Genomic DNA, 17,973 nt, shown 5'->3' on the forward strand with positions numbered 1-17,973 from the left:
GCCACAAGATCATTAAATTAATATAGTGTAATATGTGAGTTGAATAATTTATTGAAATATAAGGTCCACTTACCAAATATAGTTAAAGTGAAATGAGATATTTATTAGTGGACGGACGAAAAAGAAAAAATGAGACATTTGACACAATGTTCCTCAATCCTAAATTTGGTAGTTATTCTTATTTCTTCAATATTAAAATATAAAAAACGAAATTACACATGACAATTTATAGACCATTAGATCTCTTAACTTCTATAGTCTTAGATTAGTTGTAATTAGCAATTAAAGGGTGGGTTAGCATTTAGTTACACCCCAATTTTACAAACTACAATAAAAGACCCATATTTATAACTTTCAAATTTCAATGACTAATAGTAGGACTGGGGAAAAATACCGAAATACCAAAATATTGGGTTTATCGTATTGAAAAAATAGCGAATTTTCGGTAAACTGTGATTTTCGATATGGTATGATACCTTACCGAAAGATTGCAATAGTAATTCGGTATATATCGTAAAATTAAGGTACATATCGTAAAATATAAATATAATTATAGTAGGATTTGTTTAATCATTGAGACGTATTTATGGTCATGGAGTTAATTCTCAATTAATTATGGAAGTTAATTATAATATTATAAGAATAAAAGATATTATTGTCTTTCTTATATGATATGTTTATAATATATTAAATTAAATAAATTGGGCTAGTTTTTAAAGCCCACTATTTGATTAAGTTTAACTATAAATAGATCTCTTGCTATTTAATAGTGTTAACTAGGTTAAAAAATTCGATCATAAGAATTTGTGGATTTCTTGTTTTTCATCCATACATTTATAACATTAATGGGGATGCAAGATTTCTTCACAAATCTACCATCAGAAATCAGCATCAACATCCTCTCACGGCTCCCCATCCGAAGCATTTCAATCAGCAAATGCGTCTGCAAAGCATGGCTCGATCTCATAGAGTCGGACTATTTCGATTTTGCCAAATCCAAAATCAAAACCCCATTCACCATAGTTCGAACTGAGAAGAAGATGAACTTCACTCGGTGCACCATTTGGGAATTTGAAGACGAAGATGAAGCGGATGCTCTTCACTTCCATCCCCTTACAGATATTCAAATCCCTTACAATGTATGGCATTGGTGGCCATCTTGGGTTCATCAAACTAATGGTTTGCTTCTTCTATACACAGAGATGGACCGACATAACTACATATGCAATCCTCTAACTCGTGAATATATCGATCTCGGCCGCCCTGATGTATCCCCAATGGGCGATGGGTTGTATTTTGGATTCGGTGTGAGCAAAATTGGGCAATATAAGGTCGTCTGTGTCAATTCGGGTGCTGAGTATCATCATGTATACGCCCTCGGTACAGGAACATGGAGGTGTATTGAAGCTGGCGTGACTTCTGGTTGTCGATTCGATGACATTGACCGAGATCGTTACACTGTATGTCATGGAAACCCCCATTGGGCGGTATATAATATTGATGAAGATGATAAAACCTTAAGGATTTGTGCTTTTGATGTTGAAACAGAATCTTTTAGCATCTTCTCTGCCCCCGATGCACATGGACATGCTGGACATGAAGGTGCTATACACATGAAATTAAATATTTTCGGGGGCTGCCTTTGTTTGTCTTACGCTCTAGGCACAAGTGAATATTTCGTCACCTGGTTGATGAAGGAATACCAAGTCGAGGAATCTTGGACCAAGCACCAGATTAGGATTGATTGTGATTATGAGTTTGTATTCACATATATGACTGTTGCTCCAATCAAAGTTTACAAAAATGGTGATGTTTTGATGTTCCTGGACGACGTATGCCTCGTCTACTACTCCAACAAGACGAGAACTACTCAACGAGTTGGTATGTTTGACAATTCCGATGCCACCTTTTTTACTCCTAGCCTTTTCTCACTCAAGAATTTTGGAGGCGAGAATGTGATCTCGTTTCAAATGAGTATGCATGCAACCATGAGCACAAGTTGAGGCAGATTGCGGACGAGGTAGAGCCGCCAGCCCCTGTCTGATGACCGCAGCAGAAACCACGGCGCCCCAAGCGATACGAGGATTATGTTCCCCGTTGAGCTTGACCTTTTTATGTTTTACTATTAATTGAGATATGTTAATCATAGAGGCCAAGGAACAAAATTTGCTAAAAAGAGTATGCCAACTTTTTCTCCATATATTTGCTGCTTGGCTTTTGACAAGGTACAACCTTTTGTGATTTAGTGTTTAAAGAAACCAATAGTTTTGAGTCCCATTAAAACTTTTGCAAACTAAAGTTGATAATAGACCTACTAACCACTCACCAATTGTATAACGATAAAAAAATTGTATATGTTCATCAAGATAAAGAAAAGTGCTTCTATGACTTAAAAAGATTATTAAAAGCTTTCACCACAGGTTTGATTTGGTGAATTTTGCTTCTTCTGTCACCACAATATATTTACTTTGCAAAACTATGTCTTGTATACTGAGGTTATTTATATACTCCCTCCGTTCTATTACCTCATATACCCCTCCGTTCTATTATATACTCCCTCCGTTCCAGAGACATTTCATTTTCAGCACTCATTTAAAAAAAATGATATTAAATAGTTAAAGTGGAGAGAGAGTACAGTAAGAGAGAAAATAATGCAGAGAAGAGTCTTATCTACAATACTTTCTCTTTTACGTTATTGTTTCTCCACTTTAACTATTTATAATTATTTTTTCAAAATGAGTGCGCAAAATGAAATGTCTATGTTACTAGAGTACTACCCATGCGGTGGTTTGGGCCTTGCGGCCGAGTTGGTATGGGCTTTTGGTCTCGAGAAGAATAAGTCCAAAGATGAAATATTTTCTAGTATAACATATTAGTTCTGATTTTAAAATACATAATAGTGTGTAAAATAACATAAGAGTTTCATTTCCTTTGATTGACCCTTGGTCATACTTTAAATGTCTATAATCAATTATTAATAATCAATTAGGCACGAGGCAAGGTTAACAACTATTTCATTCAATTCGTAATGAAGAAGGCAGGTAAAAAAAGGCGTGTTACAACTAGTATTTCCTAAGACATGTTGTTTCTCCAATCTACAAGGTTATATGGTTACATCTCTATAATTATTCACAATTTTTTTTGTTTCTCTATAAACATTATGTTCATTTTTTTATATAAAGATAAGTATATATTCTCTTGTGTATTTATCGGCTCACAACATGTTGAGTTTTCAGGTTAATGTCTTCTCAATGTTAACTAATGTATTTTTCTACATTATTCAGAGGAATGAAGGTAGAATTTTGAAAGATGATGCAATGGCCTTTTAAAATTTTTATATTGTGTTTCTGTATTTAAAAGAATAAACTATTTTCAATCGGCCCCTAGTAGTCTAGTACATATCAGTTCTTACGATATGGAATGAGGATAAAAGATTACTTTAATGAAAATTGATTATATTTTGGCTAAGTTGAAGATGATATCCACCTCTTCAACCCTGTGAAATTATTTAACCATTAAAAAAATATACGAAAAAGACATGATAATAACATCCATCATTATTGTCTCATCTCACTATTTTGGCGGTATGGTTAATTTTTTATACCGTTACTTTATCATTATGGCGTTATACAGCCCCACATTTTGCTCTTTTATAATATTAAAATCTTTTATTGTTATGAATTTCATAATTATAGGAATCGATCATTATAAATTATATTTAAAATCTATCTTATTTTCAGAATTTTAGGGATTGATTGTATCTATTCTAAATATTTTAAGTATACATTAGTTGAAATATAAAATATAATTTAAATAATCAAAATAAGGATATTATGACATATAGATATTAGTGTCATTTTTCGATTTAAAATAAAATATAGACTCTACGAACATGTGATACAAATCTTACGTTTAATCTATCTTTAAACTTAATTGATTATCAATTTTTAATTGTAGTATGATTTGAAAATTCCTTTTGATATATTTATGGGGCTATTTCCCAATCAATTCTAGAAGCTAATTATAGTAAGATTTGTATCTAAAAATTCAAAATATATTGAATTATAATTATAGTAGGATTTGAATAATCATTGGGACATATTTATGGAGTTAATTCTCAATTAATTATGGAAGTTAATTACAGTATTATAAGAATAACAGATATTATTCTCTTTCTTGTATGATTTGTTTATAATATATTTTATAATTTTCATTTATTCCTAATAGATCTCCCATTAGTTACGTTTTAACTGTATAAATAGTCATTTTATATTTATTTGTATTGATGATTTCCTTAAGCTTTTTATATTGCTTTAACAATATTTTATGATCCGCATATCAATACTGCTAATACACTCGAAATGATATTAAATAAAAAAATTAATTCTACTTATTTATTTCATGTAATTTTACAAACAATATCACCTTTTATTACCCTAACTCTCCATTTTTCAACAGCCAAATAAAATCAGACTAAGGTAATTAAATTAAATAAATTGGGCTAGTTTTTAAAGCCCACTATTTAATTAAGTTAACTATAAAAATGATCTCTTGCTATTTAATAGTGTTAACTAGGTTAAAAAAATTCGATCATAAGAATTTGTGGATTTCTTGTTTTTCATCCAACAATTTGTAACATTAATGGGGAGGCAAGATTTCTTCACAAATCTGTCATCTGAAATCAGCATCAACATCCTCTCACGGCTCCCCATCCGAAGCATTTCTATCAGCAAATGCGTCTGCAAATCATGGCTTGATCTCATAGAGTCGGACTATTTCGATTTCGTCAAATCCAAAATCAAAACCCCATTCACCATATTTCGAAAGGAGAACTCAACTCGGTGCACCATTTGGGAACTTGAAGACGAAGACGAAGCGGATGCTCTTCACTTCCATTGCCTCACAGATATTCAAATCCCTTACTTTGCATGGTGGCAAAATAGGGCTCAGCAAACTAATGGTTTGCTTCTTCTATACTCAGAAAGCGAGTGTGATCATAATTACATATGCAATCCTCTAACTCGTGAATATATCTATCTCGGCTGCCCTGACCTATCCCCAATGGGCGATAGGTTTTATTTTGGATTCGGAGTGAGCAAAATTGGGCAATATAAGGTCGTTTGTGTCAATCCGGGTGCTGAGTATCATCATGTATACACCCTCGGAACAGGAACATGGAGGCGCATTGAAGCTGGCGCGACTTCTGGTTGTCGATTCCATTACCAAGGTCATTACACTATATGTGATGGAAACCCCCATTGGGCAGCATATAATATTGATGAAGATGATAAAACCTTTAGGATTTGTGCTTTTGATGTTGAAACAGAATCTTTTAGCATTTTCTCTGTTTTCGATGCGCATGGACATGCTGAAGATAAAGGTCCTTGGTACGTGAGATTTGGTGTTTTGGGGGGCTGCCTTTGTTTGTATTACACTCTAGGCACAAGCGAACATTTGGTCATCTGGTCGATGAAGGAATACCACGTCGAGGAATCTTGGACCAGGCACCAGATTAAGATTGATTGTGATCATGAGTGTGAACAAGAACATATGATTGTTGCTCCAATCAAACTTTATAAAAATGGTGATGTTTTGATGTTTCTGGATGACGTATGCCTCGTCTACTACTCCAACAAGACGAAAACTACTCAACGAGTCGGTATTTTTGACTATACGGATGCCACCACTTTTACTCCTAGCCTTTTCTCACTCAAGAATTTCGGAGGCGAGAATGTGATCTCGTTTCAAACGAGTATGCAACCATGAGCACAAGTTGGGCAGATTGCGGACGAGGTAGAGCCGCCAGCCCCTGCCGGACGACCGCAGCGCAACCGGCGGCGCCCCAAGCGATACAAGGATTATGTTCCCCATCGAGCTTGACCTTTTTATGTTTTCCTATTATTTACTTCATCCGTCCATCATTTAAAAAGTCATTTTGCCATTTTGTGTTGTCCGCGACTTATAGAACCATTTACTTTATTCTAGTTTTAGCATGTGGACACCATGTTCTACTAACTATTTACACTCACAGTCTAATATAAAACTAATACTAAAAATGAGTCACACATTCCACTCACGTCTCTTACTTTACTTTTCTTCACAGAGTCAAACGGAGAAAGTAGTATTTAAGCTTAAGGTAATTTTGTTATGACAATATATTTAATTATTCAATTGAGTCAGGGTAGAATTTTCTTTGTCGGTTCTTTCTCAGAGGTAAAAAAATAGTCTATAAATAAGACGTTGTATGACCTAACTTTCAAGAAATTATATGACTTATAATTGTTACACAAATTGTTTATAATTAATTATATGTGTAGAGATGTGTGTGAGAGTATGTGAGAGAGAGGGATCATTTTTCAAATATTAGGTCAACCCCGGAGAAACTTATGTTAAATCTATTAGAGGCCAAGGAAGAAAATTAGCTAAAAAGAGTGTACAACTTTTATCCATGTATATGCTGCTTTTCTTTTGACAAGGTATAACCTTATGTGTTTTAGTGTTTAAAGAAACCAATAGTCTTGACTCCCATTTAAAATTTTGCAAACTACTCACCAATTGTATAACAACCATGAAGCTGCCTTCCTATTACTCACTTATTACAAAAAAAAAATGTTATATGTTCATGCATAAAGACTAAGAAAAGTGCTTCCATGACCTAAAAAGATAATTAAAAGCTTTCACCACGGGTTTTGATTTGGTGAATTTTGCAAAACTATGGCTCAAAAATATAGATTTATGTCAGATGTTAATGGTTGAAGATGACCTCACTATCGCGAACCACCTCTATTACTCAGGGGCGGAGGGAGGGTGGGGTAGGGGGCCCATGGTCCCCCACCAATTCTTAAAAAAAGCTAGGGGTATTTTAGTAATCTCACATTTATTATAATTTATAATATATATATATATATATATTATTAAATATAGGTTTCAGCAAAATTTGTATGAATTGTTTCCTCTCAAAAAAATTTATATGAATCATTTCCTTTTAATTTAGCTTTCTCCTTTTGCCGTTTTATGTGTAATCTGAATTCTCCTTTTGCCGTTCTATAAGTCTGTAATCTGAAATCTGGTTATCTAGAATTAGGATTATTTCAAAACTAAATATAATTCAATTGATTTTTATATATATGTTGTTTCTTTGTTCGGCGACAATAATTATGTAAACTGAGGCCTAAATAATCATATTTCAAGCTCTAAATCGGTACACATAAAATTCAAAGGAGGAGAAAGAAGATAAGCTTATGTAATTCATTGGCTATGGTGGTTCTGTCGTTGGAATTCTTTAACCCCAATTCTTTATTTGATGTGTATGTGTTAATAGTTTTATACTATTTTTATTAATTATTGTTCGTAATTGCAACTTTTTAGATTTGAGCAGATTGTATATTTTGGTTACTCTTTATTGTTTTAGTTGTGAAATATATAATATAAACTTTATCCTTTTTGTGTATAATTTATATTTTGCTATTCTTAGTATAGAAATATCAAATATTTTTCAATGGTTTATTTATTAGTTAAGTTGTTATTGATCTTACCTGTTGCCACTGCATCAATAGAAAGAGCATTTTCAGCAATGAAGATCATAAAGACTTCTCTACGTAATAGCATGGGAGACCAACAATTGAATGATTGCTTAGTTCATTACATCGAAAATGATGTGTTTGTTAAAGTTAATTACTAGTAAAACTATTATGCACCGATTTCAGAAGATGAAGAATAGAAGACAAATGTTATGACGTGATTACATTTAACTTTTACATTTTGAACCTTATAATTTAATTTATTATTTTTTCTTGAAGTTTAATTTTGGACCCTCGTGATAAAATTTCTGGCTCCGCCACTGCTATTACTCATATATGAACTTTCACGCTATAATTAAAATTTAACTCATTTATAATATGGATGTCATCATTTTCTTACTATCTCTGTGTTCTTTAATAATCGTTCACATTTTATTTTTGTTCTCTATAAACATTGTTCATTTTTTATATATAGATAAGTATATAATCTCTTGTTTATTTATCGGCTCATAACATGATAAGTTGAAGTTGATATATGGAAATTATTTAAAAATATATACGAAAAAGACATTTTTAAAAATATCCATCAATTTCTCTGCTGCATCAATTATTGTCTCATCTCACTATCTTTGATTTCGTCTTCCCAAAGCTCAATCCCGAAATTCTCTGCTAAAGATTCAATCTTTCCAGCAGCCCACAAACAGAATCGGCTCGAATCGAAAGTGAGCTAAGAAGATCAATCAAATTCAACCATGAGTGAAGAGAAAAAGGAGAGCTATCAGCACCACCATGTCCATGACCATCCACCGCCGCCTCCGTACGGCACATTCCAGGGCGTAGCAAACCACCCTCCGCCGCCGGCCATGGGCTTCCCCCAGCCCGTCCCGCCGCCCGGCGTTTCCGGAGCTCCGCCGCCGCAGTCTCACTACTACGCCCACGGCTATCAAGCTGTCCCAGGTATATACGTATCTGATTTTTCCACTGACCCTTGAAGAAATTTGGAGTCTTTATGTGTAATTTGTCAAGATCAGTTTTTGACTTTTTGTTGGAGTTTGGGATTTTTTTTTTTTCAATTGTTGGTTGGGGGTTTTGGTTGTTGACATTTGGATGTAAGAAAATGTGAGATTTGGGTGATTTTGTATACCCAAATACTGGAATTAAGTATGATTAGGTGTATAGAGAGCCTAAAGATTTGATTTTGAGATCTGTGTATTGGTTGTGAAATTGTGCTAATATATTTCTTTTTGAATTTATGATCTAATTTTTTGATTGTGGAAAGTTTAAGGAATGTCTTTGATTTTGTGCACACTAATGTGTAAGGAAGAGTATAGCTTTGAATTTATATGGTCTGATGTTTTGATTGTGGCAAGTGTAAGGAAGAGTGTATCTTTGATTTTTTGCACTAATTTGGTTTATTTGTGATGGGGTGTATATAGATAAAGTTAATTTTTCTGATAAAAAGAGATGTGTGTGAATGAAGGTTATGCTGCTGTTGCAACTGGAAGACCCGTAAGGGAGCCGCGACTTCCTTGTTGTGGAATTGGCCTCGGCTGGTTCTTGTAAGCGATAACTTTTGCTTATTGTCGAAATTCAGCAACACTTGTTGAAACTATAGCATGCTTGGTGCAATGCTACCTTCTGTCAGAAATTCATTGTTGGCTAATTGGGATGATGAATCTTGATTGAGATCTTCTTCGAACGATCTTTTGCTTGCTTAGATGTTGAACCTTGAGAGTAAAAATCTTTTGAAGATATCAGAATGCTTTAGTAGTTGTTTGAATATTTGGCGGGCACTTGCCTCTTTCCTTTGCGAAAAGGGCTGTGTGAATTTCGATTAGATAAAGAGTTTAGATCTCTTTTTAAGTGAAGTGTGCTACTTTTAATTTTCTCTTTCAATTTAAAACTTTGTTATTTCTTTCCTGTAAAGAGTTTCATTTTCAACTTTACGTATGGATGAATAAAGTTACGTAGCTCAAACTTTCTTGCTTAATCTCGTTTGACTTTCTTATACTTATTTTCCTCTTTTGAAGTTGCTTGCGAAGTAGTAACTACTTACTGTTTTGAATTATCGGTAAAATAGTTTCTCTGTTTTTGCGAAGGTTCATTATTGGATTCTTCATTGCCGGAATTCCATGGTATGTTGGTGCATTGCTTCTAATTTGTTCCAGAGTTGACCCTCGCGAGAAACCAGGATACGTTGCTTGCACGATTGCTGTAAGTACTCTTATCTTTTGCTTCTCAACCTACTCCAAAGTTAGGCTTCTTGTCCCGACAAGTTCACGATCTGATCTTAATTTTAATAATCATACAATCTGCCATCAACTAGAGTGAACACTTGATAGGGAAGGAGCGCGTGGAGCCAGAAATCGAGCTAAATCATGCATAGCTAATCGGTGCCTAGGACAAAATATAGATACTGACTCTCCCTAGTTTATGACAACTCATGATTTTCCAACGAAATTTTTATATCTAACATGTGATCTATTAGTAACTAAGAAAGTTCTGTGTTGTTTCTCCGAGCTTCGTTGCTATCAACGGTTTCAAGTCCTGATACCTTAATGACATGTTTAGAACCTCTGCAAGAGTTTTGGGTGCTGATTTCTCTCTTTTCTGTAGGCTGTGATGGCTGCTATTGCGGTCGTCTTTGGATTGACTAGGATCGACGACTGATGAAACAATCACAGGGAACCTAAAACATCTGAAAGAAACTAGCCTGCTGTGTGTATATTTGAGCTCAAGTAATGTTTTATTTGTTATACTTTTACATATATGTTGTATGGATTATATTTATGTAATGAAGCATGTATGTAATCTGTGTTGTAATGTAATGTAAAACTCAAAATCTTGTAATTCCATATTTGTGAAATGACAGTTTCTGTTAGTGTATTTTCATTGTTTCACGTTGTAGGGATCAGATCAGTTCGGGTTCACTAATTACCGAGACCTCTTTATTTTTGTACAAGAGAGCTAGGTCAAACTCTCAATCAAGCGACTGATTAATATCAATATTACAAGGGAATGTTATCTAGCTATTACAACCAAGATAAAACCTTAACTAGTATCTTGAACAATCCACAGCTTGCACACTTAACACACTTGTTAGTAACACCAAACAAGATCCTCTCGGATCTAAAGCAGTTGCACAAGTAAATCAAAGATTAAGAAGAACTCAAAATAGATCAATATGATGGCTCAGCAACCCGTCAATAACCTCTCACCACAGATATCAACTCCACCCAACTCCACCACACAAGATCTGCAACCTCCGATCACAAACTCACACAGAACCGCACACTCCCGAATCCTAATTTTCACCAACACACAGCAACCGAATCAGTTGTCTTCTCCAGCACTCACACAAGATCAATCACTCCAGGAACCGTGAAAGATCACAGAGAAACAATCGGAGACTCATCAGCGAAGAAGAGAGAAGAGAGAGACACACTGAATCGAGTGAGTAGAGAAAGAGAGAGATTAGAGAATGAATAAGACTCAAAGAGTCGGCTCTCACATAACAAACACAAGCCACAATCCAACGGCTCTAAGCCAAGATTCGGGTGGGAGTACACATGGCAGCATCTGGTGGTAGAGGTAAGGTAATTGGGCTCAGCCCAATTAATTCCACATGGGTTAATTAAATAAACAACCCAAATAGAAGTCCATCACAATCATCCAACACATGGTGAAATCTTGCATAATAATGTAGTAGTAATAGATTGGTTGCAAAATCATAATAAAATGGAGTACTAGTTATGTGATTTCTATACAAATTTTATTGCTGATATACAAAATTAGAATTTGCTATCCCAAATTACATACTAGTATCTTGTAATAATATATTGTTTGCATATTTTTCTAATTTTCGATATGAGATCATATAAATACCAATAACATTTCTATCTTGCTCTATTCTGTTTGGAAAATTAGACGAAGTGTCCATTGTAGACTATGGAGTACCTATCTCATTATTTAATTTCGTCATTAAAGTGTATATAAAAAATTGGTCACAAAAGTGCACTTGCTGCTACTTATTTTATGGGGCTCAACATTAAAATTCATCATTCATTAAATCCAAAATGTTGTACTATATCTTTGAATGTAGTCTCACTCCACCCACCCTAACCCCTAAGCATATAAATTAAATACAAGCTACTTTCATGATGGTTAGGCCAACTATGCATCATTTAGTCTTATAATCTTGGGGTCTCATATCCCACTCGAGTGCATTAGTTAAATCTTAGTATAAATTATAATCATAGATTAGGATTCATTTATCCAGTTGGCCTCATAGTATTTCATTTCTTCACATTTAATATGTTACTTTTAAATGACAATTTATTAAATTAGATAGGGTTGGTCATTTCATAATTAGGGTATATAGGTTTTTAAGAGTACTACTGCTCCCTCCGTTCCATAGTAATAGAGTCATTTTATCATTTTGGTACGTTCCATAATAATAGAGTCATTTCTCTTTTTAGTAAAAGAACACATTTTTTCACACCTACTTTCAGTGGCGGATCCAGTATTAATAAACGGAGGGGGCGAAATATATATTAGTAGGTTGGTTTAAAGCGAAGATGACAATTTTTTTCGATTTCGGGGCGACGTTGGGGCAAACGGAGGGGGCGGACATGGTAATTTTACGTCCTGATAAGAAGAAATTAGTCGCACGGAGGGGGCGACCGCCCCCTCCTGCCCCCCCTAAATCCGCCATTGCCTACTTTACTCTATCTTACTTTATTTTCTCTTTATCTCTCCACCTCTTTCATTTTCCACTTTATTCTCCATTTACTTAACTCACCCAACACATTTTTTCTTAATCTCCGTGCCGAAAAAAAACGCCTTCATTACTATGGAACGGAGGGAGTACTATATAAGAGTATATAACACACATGTTGGTGAAACACAATTTTTATAAAAAGTTGGGTAGCATACAATGGCATACACAGATGAAAGCATGTAGGGATTTAATTTCTCACCAAACTAATTAAATTTTTATATTAATATACATCGTCGAATTTTAGTTGTGCATTAATTATAACTTCACAACAAAACGTAGAAAAATTATTACTAGTATATAGATATTCTAAACTTGAAATTTAGAATGTATAGCTCCTATTAAAATAAAATCTATGTCTCACCTATATCAAAATAAAAATAATTACTAGTATATAGATTATTATACTGTAGGTCATTATATGTAAGATATGGTTAACATAAACTAAGACTAAATATGGTCCATTATATGCATGCGAATAATTAAGTCATTGAAGGGTGAAATGGTCCGACCGGAAATTATAAATATACATATATAACTAAGTGGTATTCGAGTTCCTAGATAAAATAATACTAATATATAATCTAGGATTGAGTTATGAGATTATTTTAGTCATAGGGGGTTAGCTATGACTAATTGATAGTCCATCTAGGATTGAGTTGTGAGATTTAATCCCATTAACCAAACACACTACAAATTTAATTCCGGATACAATCTTGCAAACCGAACACCCCCTAGAAAATACATCATACTTGCAAATTAGAAAACACACTTAAACATTATTTTTTTGGCATTATATAATTGCGTTTAAGACATCATGTACATTAACTTAGAGTATACAAGTACATTTATTTGTGCAAATTTCTTAGATCTAACGGCTAGGATTTGGTCTCTGTTAGCATATAAGGGGGCATTTCCGGTTTAACGTGTTCCTATAAATATATGTATATATTACTTCACCTGGTGCAATATTTATCCACTTTGAACAATGTTGAATAAATCTTTAACTCACGTCTCCACACAAACACCGCCGCTTAGCTTCCCTGCCGTTCCGGCGCGGCATGCAGAGCAGCTGCCGCCTCTCGTCAGGAGCCGCCAGCGGCAGCCGCTGCCGCCGGTGAAGAGCTCTGCAAGCCTTGCGGTCAATAACAAATTGACTGGAGGTGGGAAAGGGTAAAATTCATGGATTCCTTTTTTTTTTTTAATATATTTTTGCCTATATAGTAGTACTATATACTCCCTCCGTCCCATTAAATATGCAGCATTTGGGAATCGGCACGAGTTTTTATGTAGTGTTGTTTTGTGAGTAAATAAAGAGAGAGTAAAGTAAGAGAGATGAAAAAGTAGAGATAAAGATGTTTCCATTTTAGGAAACGTTTCATTTTTAATGGGACAAACTAAAAAGGAAAACGTTTCATTTATAATGGGACAGAGGGAGTATATTTTAGCATTATACAATTTGTCACAATTAATTGATACATTTTTTATGTTTGGTTGGTGAATTTGACAGGATGAGTTGGTTTTTTGAACTGGAACAAGAAGTTCGAGAATATGAATTGGATCAGATTGGAGTTGTGAATCATGCTACATTAAACAATTTTTGTGAATATGGTAAGACTGCAAAACCTCAGTGTATTTATATACCCCCTCCGTTCCACAATAATAGAGACGTTTCATTTTGCGCACTCATTTTAAAATAATAATTGTAAACAGTTAAAGTGGAGAAAAAGTAAAATAAGAGGGAAAATATTGTAGATAAGACTCTTCTCTACATTATTCTCTCTCCACTTTAACTATTTACTATTAATTTTTCAAAACGAGTGCAGAAAATGAAATGTCTCTATTACTGTGGAACGAAGCGAGTATATATTTAAAGCGTAACTTAGTCCTTACCCATGTTGTTCTAAAAATAATATAGTTGAAAGTTTGAGTTTTGATGTATATTGATTTCTTCTTTATATAAAAAAGGTAAATAAATTTATGAAATATTGTTTCTCATATTTTGTTTCTCATGTAATTGATTATTTTAAGAAAAAAGAGTAATATTATTTAAAGTATTGTAATTGAGCAGGTACATACAAACTCCTCGATAAGATCGGTTTTGATGCACATATAAAGTTAGCAATATCTGAAGTGACAATCAAATACCCCTCACCTTTGAAGGTATATGAAACCTTTAATTTTACTAAATTCTAGTTAAATTCTAATTTGTTTTGTAATTTTAAAATTAACATAAAAATACCGAATTTAAACATTTCTACAGTTTTCTCATAACAAAATATTCTGATTTTTTATTTATTTATTCTTTTCGTTTTTATGAACAGAGAAAAGACAAATATGTGCTAAAATTGAGGTTATATGACTATTCTACTACTCGATTCTATTTTGAGGACCAAATCCTTAGGCTACCAGATTATAAGGTTGGTCATTTTATTATTGTCTCCTTTTAATTTGGATTCTACATTGACTTATAAAAATTTGAATGAAGTTATAGTATCGTTTGATTTGTGCATGTTAGAATTTAGAACACCAATTCAATTTTTGACTAATGTCGGAATTAGAATATGTAGGAAAAATCAGCAAAAATTAAAACGGTTTTAAAGTTGATATCAGACAAAAAGATTAAGTACATGATTTCAGCTATCATTAATTCAACTTATAAAAGTTGGTACAAAATTAGGATAGAAGTTAAAGTTAATGTACATAATTGTGTCCTTTGTCAAATGTTTTGTCCTTGTTGGGACTTCATAGCACCAACTCAGCTTCAATTACGTTTCAATTAGAAAGTGTGAAAAATTCAAAAAAAATTGGAACTTCGTGGCAATTTTTAATTAAGTTCATGTTACATGTAGAATTTGTGCAAAGTTTATGATTTTAACGACAGTTAATTCGTTTTAACGTAACGTTTTTCGATGCAGCCGGTTCTATGGGCTGCAGCCACTTTGGTCCTACTAGATGAGAAGCTACGTCCAGCTCGTATCACACCTGTTATGATTTCCCAATTCAATAAATTTCTCCAAACTCACACCAACAATTGATGGTTGCATTTTGTTTTAATAAACTTGGACATTGTGTTTTTATTGTTATTTATTTGCTATATGGGTATTGTTTGTTTGTGTTGTTTTCGTAAAGAAGATCAATAATGGTTTATCGTTAACTTAAAGGCTTCATTTATTGGGACTTTAGATGTAAGTTTGTGTTGTTCTTCATTATTGAAGACCTGTAAAAAAACAACTAGTATAAGAAATATCTAATCTATTGTGCAAAAGTAAAATATTAAGTCCCGCATATGGATTCTCTGGCACATGAACGTTTTTAAAAACCATATAAACATAATGAGAAAAGAAAAATCAACATCAAAGTTACTTGGACAAATAGTATTAAAAGTTTGAAAGATACCATAATATTTTGTACATACTCCCTCCGTCCCCAATTAGGAGTCACGCTTTGACCGGACACGGGTTTTAAGAAATGTAAAGAAAAGTTGGTTGAAAAAGTTAGTGGAATGTGGGACCCATTTTTTTATATTGGTTTTATAATAAAATGTGAGTGAATTGAGTTAGTGGAATGTGAGACCTACTTACTATTTATGGTAAAAATGAAGTGCGACTCTTAATTGGGGACAGACCAAAATGGAAAAGTGTGACTCTTAATTGGGGACGGAGGGAGTATGTCATATATGTGCCCATCAACATTTTCAAATGAAATTTATTCCAAGAAAATGGTTTCATAATCAATATATATGATCAACAAAGTCAATCTACAATGCCCTAAAACTTAACCTCAAACAACCACTTTCAATTAATAGTAACAAAACATGAAAAAAGAAGGATTTCGATCTCAAGAGATCTCATTTTATCTTTGTTTACAACCAACATTTCGAGTAATCTCTAAAAAAAAGTAAAATCCTTCCATTTTCATGCAAAACATCTTTGAACTAAAGAAAGAAAAATTCAAGATTCACTCTCCTTAGCTCCCTTCTTGATCTTCTTCAAGAACAACCCTCCGATCAACGGAACCAACGGCTTCTTCTTCTTCTTCGTCTTCTTCTTCAACTCTTCGTCATCCAGCACCTTCGTCAGCAGCTGTGGGCTAGCAAACTTGACCGATCTCTTCTTCTGCAGCTCAATCTTGCCTTCATGCTTTGTCTCCACGATGTCTTTGGTGTTGTCGATGAATTTGACCTCTTCGACCTCTCGTTCGTGTAGGGTTTCTCTTGTTTTGAGGTGTCGAAGCTCCTTTTTCGTCTGTTCGAGTTCTTGCCTTAGTGAATTTAAGCAGTGAGCCATGAGATTTCCTTCTTCTTTTGCCTTTGATAGGGTTTCTTTGGTTTCTTCTAGCTCTGCTTTCACTGCTCCCAGCTTTGATGGCTGGTTTTTTGCTTTGTTTTGCATCTAAGTTAGCATGATTTGATGAATTTGTATTAATTGCCTTGGTGGAAAAAATAGCCACTTTGCTTAGTAAGGGGCAAATTGCCATAAATATAATGAAATATAGTCCAATTTTGGTTTATCCTAACAAAAACATTATGTTTGGATTCATCATAAACTATATTCAACGACAAAAAAAAAAAATGAAATTGTATCTGATATGAAGCCGGGAAATCATGTGGACGCCACTGCCGATGAGTTAATGTCTTTTTTTTTAAAGAAAATAACATCGCTAGTTGAAAAACATCAACAAATACACATAGAGAGCTGATTTTTTCGCAATTGGATAGTTACGGTTTTTCTAGTTGATTTTTAAAGTTGCGAGACAGACCAGAATTTGACCAAAATCACAAAAAAATTTTGGCAATTTGCCTTGTATATAATAGCCAAAGAATAAAAATATAACTTTCACCTTTTTATACAGACTATATCATTTTAATTGTCATAAAAAAGTGGATTGTATTCATGCAAATAAGAATTACCTTTAACTTGAATGATTTTCAGATTTTTTATTACTATAAACATTTTGGTAAATTTGGTTACTATTTGATATTGCTAAGTAAAATGCATGTGTAATAAAAATTACAAGAAATAGTTAAGTTTATATAGTAACAAAAAATGAGTACCTCTTTGAGTTTGTTGCCGTAAACTTCTCCGGCGAGCACTTTCTCTCCGAACAACATCACGGCCTCTCTCACGGAGCGAAACGGCTGTCGAGTGTCGATCTCGACTCGGCCTCTCACCACCACCCCTTCTCCTCCTTGCATCTCGAATTCCGGTGTACCGGAAAAAATTATCTATTATTTGGATGTGATGATGATTATGTTTAAATTCAAGAGCACTTATATATATATATGTGTGTGTGGTGGAACAAGAATATAAATTTACCTAAGTTAGCTGAATGGTGGAAGAGATAAGTATTGAGTTTTGATTAAATGGAAGTTAAATAAAGAAGGAATGATTATCATAGAGGAGTTTGTTTAGTTTCTTGGCGTCCACTTCACTAGTCATTTTTGTTAATTGATGCTGATGGGTTTTATTTTATGTGAGAGGTGGTGGTTGGCCTTTCTTAGTTAGTTAAATCTTTTATATACATCTTACTTATAATTTTTTTTAATGAGATAATTGTCACAATCTTGTGTATGGGTATTTATTGAAGTAATACCATAAGTAGTGCAACTTGGTTGTATGTGGTGTGAAGTTTGGTTTAAGTGAAAGGGTTTGAATGAAGAATACTAGAAGTGGT

The 17,973-nt window shown here is 33.7% G+C and overlaps 5 protein-coding genes across 6 annotated transcripts; 4 read left to right on the top strand and 1 right to left on the bottom strand.

The window, feature by feature from the left end:
* The first annotated feature begins 845 nt into the window (after positions 1–845).
* LOC148924121 (F-box/kelch-repeat protein At3g23880-like) lies at positions 846–2,003 on the top strand. The gene has a single exon (XM_089061689.1). It carries the CDS (start codon positions 846–848, stop codon positions 2,001–2,003), a length of 1,158 nt encoding a protein of 385 aa, XP_088917815.1.
* A 2,638-nt stretch (positions 2,004–4,641) lies between these two features.
* LOC148924122 (F-box protein At2g23160-like) lies at positions 4,642–5,766 on the top strand. Its single transcript, XM_089061690.1, has one exon. The coding sequence runs from the start codon at positions 4,642–4,644 to the stop codon at positions 5,764–5,766; it is 1,125 nt and encodes a 374-aa protein (XP_088917816.1).
* Positions 5,767–8,111: 2,345 nt separating this feature from the next.
* Positions 8,112–10,406, top strand: LOC125203684 (large ribosomal subunit protein eL20z-like). Its single transcript, XM_048102091.2, has 4 exons — positions 8,112–8,477; positions 9,001–9,079; positions 9,620–9,734; positions 10,137–10,406. Exons 1-4 carry the CDS (start codon positions 8,273–8,275, stop codon positions 10,188–10,190), a joined length of 453 nt encoding a protein of 150 aa, XP_047958048.1. The 5' UTR covers positions 8,112–8,272; the 3' UTR covers positions 10,191–10,406.
* Positions 10,407–13,276: 2,870 nt separating this feature from the next.
* LOC125207055 (acyl-acyl carrier protein thioesterase ATL3, chloroplastic-like) lies at positions 13,277–15,411 on the top strand. Of its 2 annotated transcripts, XM_089059986.1 has the most exons (5): positions 13,277–13,470; positions 13,808–13,908; positions 14,369–14,460; positions 14,622–14,717; positions 15,216–15,411. In XM_089059986.1, the coding sequence occupies exons 1-5, from the start codon at positions 13,286–13,288 to the stop codon at positions 15,333–15,335; spliced, it is 594 nt and encodes a 197-aa protein (XP_088916112.1). In that variant the 5' UTR covers positions 13,277–13,285; the 3' UTR covers positions 15,336–15,411. The 2 variants fall into 2 exon arrangements, with proteins under 2 accessions (XP_088916112.1, XP_088916113.1); XM_089059987.1 differs by lacking the exon at positions 14,622–14,717.
* Positions 15,412–16,074: 663 nt separating this feature from the next.
* Positions 16,075–17,637, bottom strand: LOC125207937 (WEB family protein At3g51220-like). Its single transcript, XM_089060666.1, has 2 exons — positions 17,354–17,637; positions 16,075–16,691 (listed from the first exon to the last, which is right to left on the bottom strand). Exons 1-2 carry the CDS (start codon positions 17,492–17,494, stop codon positions 16,251–16,253), a joined length of 582 nt encoding a protein of 193 aa, XP_088916792.1. The 5' UTR covers positions 17,495–17,637; the 3' UTR covers positions 16,075–16,250.
* Positions 17,638–17,973: the final 336 nt, after the last annotated feature.

The sequence above is a fragment of the Salvia hispanica genome, chromosome 6, assembly GCF_029641045.1.
Source record: "Salvia hispanica isolate PSC_SH4W2 chromosome 6, Shi_PSC_v1, whole genome shotgun sequence".
NCBI classification, from domain to species: Eukaryota; Viridiplantae; Streptophyta; class Magnoliopsida; order Lamiales; family Lamiaceae; genus Salvia; species Salvia hispanica.